The 5,907-nt window shown below is 50.1% G+C and overlaps 1 protein-coding gene across 1 annotated transcript; it reads left to right on the forward strand.

Moving 5' to 3' along the window:
- Positions 1–2,968: 2,968 nt before the first annotated feature.
- Positions 2,969–5,456, forward strand: LSM10 (LSM10, U7 small nuclear RNA associated). Its single transcript, XM_052637660.1, has 2 exons — positions 2,969–3,262; positions 4,752–5,456. The coding sequence occupies exon 2, from the start codon at positions 4,767–4,769 to the stop codon at positions 5,133–5,135; it is 369 nt and encodes a 122-aa protein (XP_052493620.1). The 5' UTR covers positions 2,969–3,262; positions 4,752–4,766; the 3' UTR covers positions 5,136–5,456.
- Positions 5,457–5,907: the final 451 nt, after the last annotated feature.

A 5,907-nucleotide genomic window follows, 5' to 3' on the forward strand; every position in this document is an offset into this window, starting at 1 on the left:
GAATTTGGAGCAGGTGGCCTGGGAATCACCTGAACTCTCAGGATTCTGTATCTTCTGACTGTTGGATACAGAACCACAACGAAATCATGTGCAGGGAACAAGGAAATTCAAGGCTCCTGTGAAAGTGAAGTCGCTCAGTTGTGTCCAACTCTTTGGGACCCCATTGACCGTAGCCTACCAGGTTCCTTCATCCATGGGATTTTCCAGGCAAGAATACTAGAGTGGGTTGTCATTTCCTTCTTCAGGATATCTTCCTGACCCAGGGATTGAACCCGGATCTCCCACATTGTAGGCAGATGCTTTACTGTCTGAGCCACCAAGGAAGTAAGGAAGTTCTCAAGGATCCTGAAATGAACTCAATTCAAGTGGGCCTTAGTCTGGGTTTGAAACTGCAAAAAAAAAAAAAAAAAAAAAAAGGAACTAATTCTCCACTGAGGTGGAGAAGGAATTTACTGAAAGGGCTTCAGGCAACTGACAGTTGTCAGGAAGAGTGAAGGACCATGCGAAATGGCCAGGAACCAGGGACAGGGAGGCGGCACGGAGAGCACGCCAGCAGCAGCAGCAGCACCCGCAGGGATGAGGCGCTGGATGACGCAGACACCAAGACGAAGCCTCAACAGTTCATGCTTGTCTGTGTCCCTTGCTCCAGATTTGGAATCCGATAATACCTGAGTTTAGGTCACCAGCCTGTGCCATAGCTGACAAGGATCAGAGACGATATCTGCCCTTTAAACCATCTAGAGTGGGAACAGAAACTCACCTCTCACTGAAATTCACAGAATGGCAGATCTCCCCAAAGGTGGGGAAAGGAGTTCAGTGGGCTGTGTAGCCCAAAAATGAGATACCCTCTACAGGCGTGAACCCCCTCCCAATCCTACCACTCTTATTCCTGTCAATAGGCCATCAGCGTTAAAATTTAAATCATTGATTTCCCCTCCTGCAAACTACACTCCAGATTTAATCAGTCCCCAAGGATTCTGATTCACTCTCTTCAGGGTCTTTAACACTCATCCCTTCTTTCCATCCCACTGCCACCAGTTCATTCAGCTCCCATCATCACAGCACATTCATAAAACCATTGTTCCTCCTGAAACTGCTGTTTGTAGGGTGAAGCATCTCAGCCTCCTAGGGCCTTCTCCCTGTCTCAACACCCAAGAGATGAGTAGGAGAGGTGAGATTTACATAAATAGCTATGGTGAATCTGCATGCACCAAGCAAACATGTATCCAGCAATATGCTATCAGCCTCACTCCCAGTTGGCATTATCAGACTTCAGAAAGGTACAGCCAGCCTTTGAAGGAGGGATTGGACTTAACATCCATAGATAAACAAGAGAGAATCCCAGGCAGATGAGCACGATAGCAAAGGCAGAGACAAGAACGCAGGACTTGCCTGGGAGTCACTGAGTCCGACTTTAGCAGGGCATTGGGTCTCAACGTTGGTGTGCACTGTTAGATGTGCAGATTCCCGGGCTCTACTCCTGATTCTGTAGGTGTGGGGTTGGGTTTAACAAGCATTCCAGATAACATTAAGGCAACTGGTTCCCTGGGACTTCCCTGGTGGTCCAGTGGCTAAGACTCTCCGCTCCCAATACAGGGGCCCTGGGTTCCATCCCTGGTCAGGAACTAGATCCCATATGCCACAACTAAGACCAGGCACAGTCAAATAAATAATATTTTTTTAATGAAAGGAGATAAGAGGTTCCCTTATGTACATGGAGATCATTAGTAACTTTTCAAGAGAAGTTAATGTGAGTAAAACTAAAAACTCTTGAGAAGAAGCCAGATTACAGTGAGTTGAGTAAGTAGGTGAAAGCCCTCAGGATAGAGCAGCTGTTCTCAAATTTTCAGTCTCAAAACCCTTTTGTACTCTTTAAAAATTACTGAAAACTAAAGTATTTGTTTATGTGGGATATATATATAGTAATCACATATATATGAAATTGAGATAAGATTTTAATATTAATTCCCTTTTAAATAACAATAACAGACCCATTATCATATTTTTATTTTAAAATATGTATTTTTTAATTTGGTGACAAGAGTGACACTGCTTTATATTTTTGCAAATCTGTTCAATGTCTGTCCTACTTGAAGACAGATTCTCATATCTGCTTCTGCGTTCAGCCCACTGTGCTATGTTGTTTTGGCTGAAGTACGAGAAGAAATGGAAAAGGAAATGGCACTGCACTCCAATATTCTTGCCTGAGACGCAGTATGGACAGAGGAGCCTGGCGGGCTACAGGTTGCAAGAGTCTGACACGACTTAGCAACTAAACCACCACCACCACCACAAGAAGAAAATCCAGTCTCACGTAGAAATGGGGTTGGAAAAAGAACTCCCAATTGCAGAATCACTGATATAGAGGCCTCTCCTGAGAAGTTCAGCTGTGGAAGGTAGGAAAACAGAGTAGCTGCCAGGGAGGAGAAAGACATTTTCTATTTTTAGAATAAGAAGAGACCAGCTGTGGTGAAGGATGAAAAAGGGATGGTTTCTGAGAGAGGTTGAAACCTGTAAACGAGAGGGTAAAGGAATGACCTAGGCCTAAGTCACGGGGCATCTCCAGTGTGCCAGGTGCTGTCACACATTAATGAAGGTCACTCAAACCTTGAAGGGGCGTGGCTCAGATGGTAAAGAGGTGAAAGTCAAAGTCTCGCTCAGTCGTGTCCGACTCTGCTACCCCACGGGCTGTAGCCTGCCACTCTCCTCTGTCCGTGGGATTCTCCAGGCAAGAATACTGCAGTGAGTTGCCAGAAGGGGATCTTCCCAACCCAGGGTTCGAACCCGGGTCTCCTCCATTGCAGGATGGACTCTTTACCGACTGAGCCGCCAGGGAAGCTATTATTTCATTTGCTGAATGAAAGAAGGACTCCAGAGAAGAGAATCCAGCGACGTCGGTCGGGCAGCGGGAGGGCGAGTCTCGAGCCCGCGAGGCATTCTGGGGATTGTAGTTCCGGGCTCGCCGCGGGGGACGCCAGCTCTGCGCTCTGCCGCGCTCTCGATGCTCCGGAAGGACCGAGCGGCCCCGCGGTTGCCTTGGCGTCCTAATCCGGCAGCGAGAGGGAGGCCGCCCGGCTAGGCGCCCGCTAGTTTCCGCGGCGACGTGCAGCGGGACAGCGGAAGGAACTCGCGCGGCGGGCCTGCGGAGCCAGGGGCGGAGCGCGAGCGAGCCTGGAACCACGGAGGCGGCGGGAGCGGGGCCAGCGTCTTCCTCCCGGTTGCTGAGCTTAAGCTCCTCTTCCCAAGCCCACTCCCACGCTCTGTGAGTAAAGGGTCGTCACCATCCCCACTCTAGGGACTAACAGGCTTGAAGAAGCCAAGTGGCTTTCTCGAGGTCGACACTCGTAGGACGTGACCGAGCCCCGTCCTCCGGCCCAGACCTGCCTCTTTGCAGTCACTGTGCTCCCCGAAACCCCCGTTTGAGCGGATACGCCTGGTGAAACCTGGGTGGGGTCGGTTAGGAGTCTTCCGGCCCACCTCCTAGCACCTTGTCAGTGGAGTGGGTAGCTAGCTTGTCACACTTCATGCCACCCTGCACAGCCCTATCGGGATCCTGAGTGAGGTCTTAAGGAAAGAAATTCAAACACCTGGCACTCCAGGTCTGAAAATGGGGGGTGGATAAGACATTATCCATCCCCCATTAATATAGCATCCGAGCGTGTCGAAAGCAAAGAAAGATACACTCAGTGTGGTGAGAACCTGTTGACTTCACCTGTTGGTTTAATAGATGGGGAAACAGGTTCAGAGACGTTAAGTAACTGGCCTAGGTCTACAGAGTGTGGGTGGAGTGGGGATTCGAACCTCCAAGTTTCTCTGCCTTCAATACCTATGTGCCATATACGCTACCATTTCCTTTTTTTACAGTTGTCTAAATTCCTGGTTACATGGCTGCAGCATCGGGTGGACCAGTCGTTCTCAGTGGGCCCTAAACCAGCAATATCAGCATCAGCTGAGAATATGTTAGAAATGCACATTCTTGGGCTCCACCTCAAACGGACTGAGTTAGAAAGGCCGGGGCGGGGGTGGGGGGGGGTGCGGATCATTTAACCCCTCCTGCAGGTGATTCTGATGCACACTAATGTCTGAGAACTGGTGAAGCGATTCATCTAGGGGTCATGTTAAAATGCAGCTTCTTTCAGTAGATCTGGGGAAAGCCTGGAGATTCTGCATTCCGAAACAAGTACCTGGGTGATGCTGAAACTGCTGGTCCACAGACCATATTTTGAGCAGCAAGGGTGTAAACTACACTTTAGAGGAGTGGTTCTCAAACTCCTTGTCTATGCGTTGTCTCTGCGTTTAGATGCACATTAGAATTACCTGGGGAGCTTTTACAAAAATAGGGTACCTGGGCCCCACCCCTGACCAAATGAATCAGAACCTCTGGGTGTGGCGACCAGAAACTCACTGCGTGATTCTCACAATGAGGGTTCAGAACCCTTGGTGTCGGAATTGGAGCTGGGCAGCCATGGATTCGAATCCCAGCACCTTGGGCCAGTTACTTAACATCTCCTGGCCCAATTTTCCTTGTTTATAAAGTGAGTGTAAGTGATCCTTGGTTTGCAAGGTGTTGTGAGGATTCTATAAGGTGTGTCCGTGAAAGCACCTAAGGGCACTCTGTAGGCATAAAAATTGAGGAGGTGGACAGAGTTGGGGAAGTCTGGGCTGGGGACTTTGTGCTAAAAGCTGACATCAGTGAGTTAGCACCCGTACTCCCTAGCCTGCTTCAGCTCCCCTGTGTGTGCCCCTCCCAGAGCAAGCGTGGAAGAATGGAGGTGAGCCACTCGGTGAAGGAGCGGACCATCTCCGAGAACAGCCTGATCATCCTGCTGCAGGGCCTCCAGGGCCAGGTCACCACCGTGGACCTGCGGGATGAGAGCGTGGCCCACGGACGCATAGACAACGTCGATGCTTTCATGAACATCCGCCTGGCCCAGGTCACCTACACAGACCGTTGGGGGCATCAGGTGGAGCTGGACGACCTCTTCGTGACAGGCCGGAACGTCCGTTACGTCCACATCCCCGACAACGTGAACATCACCGCAACCATTGAGCAGCAGCTGCAGGTCATCCATCGGGTGCGTTACTTTGGCAGCAAGGGGCAAGGCCGGCAGGAATTTCCCTCCAAAAACTCTTAAGTCAGCCTGTCCCGGTCCCCACTCAGGTTCCTGCAGACTTCTTCTGAGCCAAAGCCTGCTCTCCCTGCCCACCCAGAACCTGGGAGGGGAGCAGGACCAGCCCAGAAGCTGGTGTCTGACAGACGTCACCTGTCACAGTTGCCTTTCTCAGGGTCTCACCTCTCAGACTCACCCTGGGACCCGGAATTTTAGTTATCTGACTGTGGCCTTGGGGTAGATGACAACCCCCCCTTTGGATCATAATTTATCTGAATCTCTAATTTACCGGTTGAGGGATTGTGTCAGTTTTCAACCCTCTTGCATTGAGGGTTATTAAACACGCTGGGCCTGACGGGCCCCATTTCTCTTGTAATTGTGTTTGTTTTCTCGTGAAACAAAAGGATGCAGACGAGTCTGTGCCTCATGCTTCCTGCCATGCACCAGGCTCCCTGTTGGTCTTGTGTCAAGGTGCTGGGTTGCAGGCGTGGCTGCACATTGGAGTCACCTGGCCCACTCTCACCTATTTGGCTTTAATTGGTGTGAGTTGTGGCTTAAGCAGTGGGACTTTTTTTTTTTTAAGTTTCCCAGGTGATACTAAATATGCAGCAAAGATTGAGGATGTAAGAGAGGCCTTCAGTCTGGTCAGGGAGTGACTCTTCTGTTCATATTTCCTGTTGGAGAGCTTGTTCATCTCAGTGCTCTTTCCTGGGGGAGAGCCTGGAGTAATCCCGGACCCTACCGTCAAGTGTAGAAGCTCATCCAGCAGCAGGAAATCAGGCTCTGATTCTGATAT

The sequence above is a fragment of the Budorcas taxicolor genome, chromosome 3 (assembly GCF_023091745.1).
Source record: "Budorcas taxicolor isolate Tak-1 chromosome 3, Takin1.1, whole genome shotgun sequence".
Lineage (NCBI taxonomy): Eukaryota > Metazoa > Chordata > Mammalia > Artiodactyla > Bovidae > Budorcas > Budorcas taxicolor.

What these genes read in the sequence shown, in the direction of transcription:
- LSM10 (XM_052637660.1), top strand. Translation starts at nt 4,767, where the DNA reads ATGGAGGTGAGCCACTCGGTGAAGGAGCGGACCATCTCCGAGAACAGC.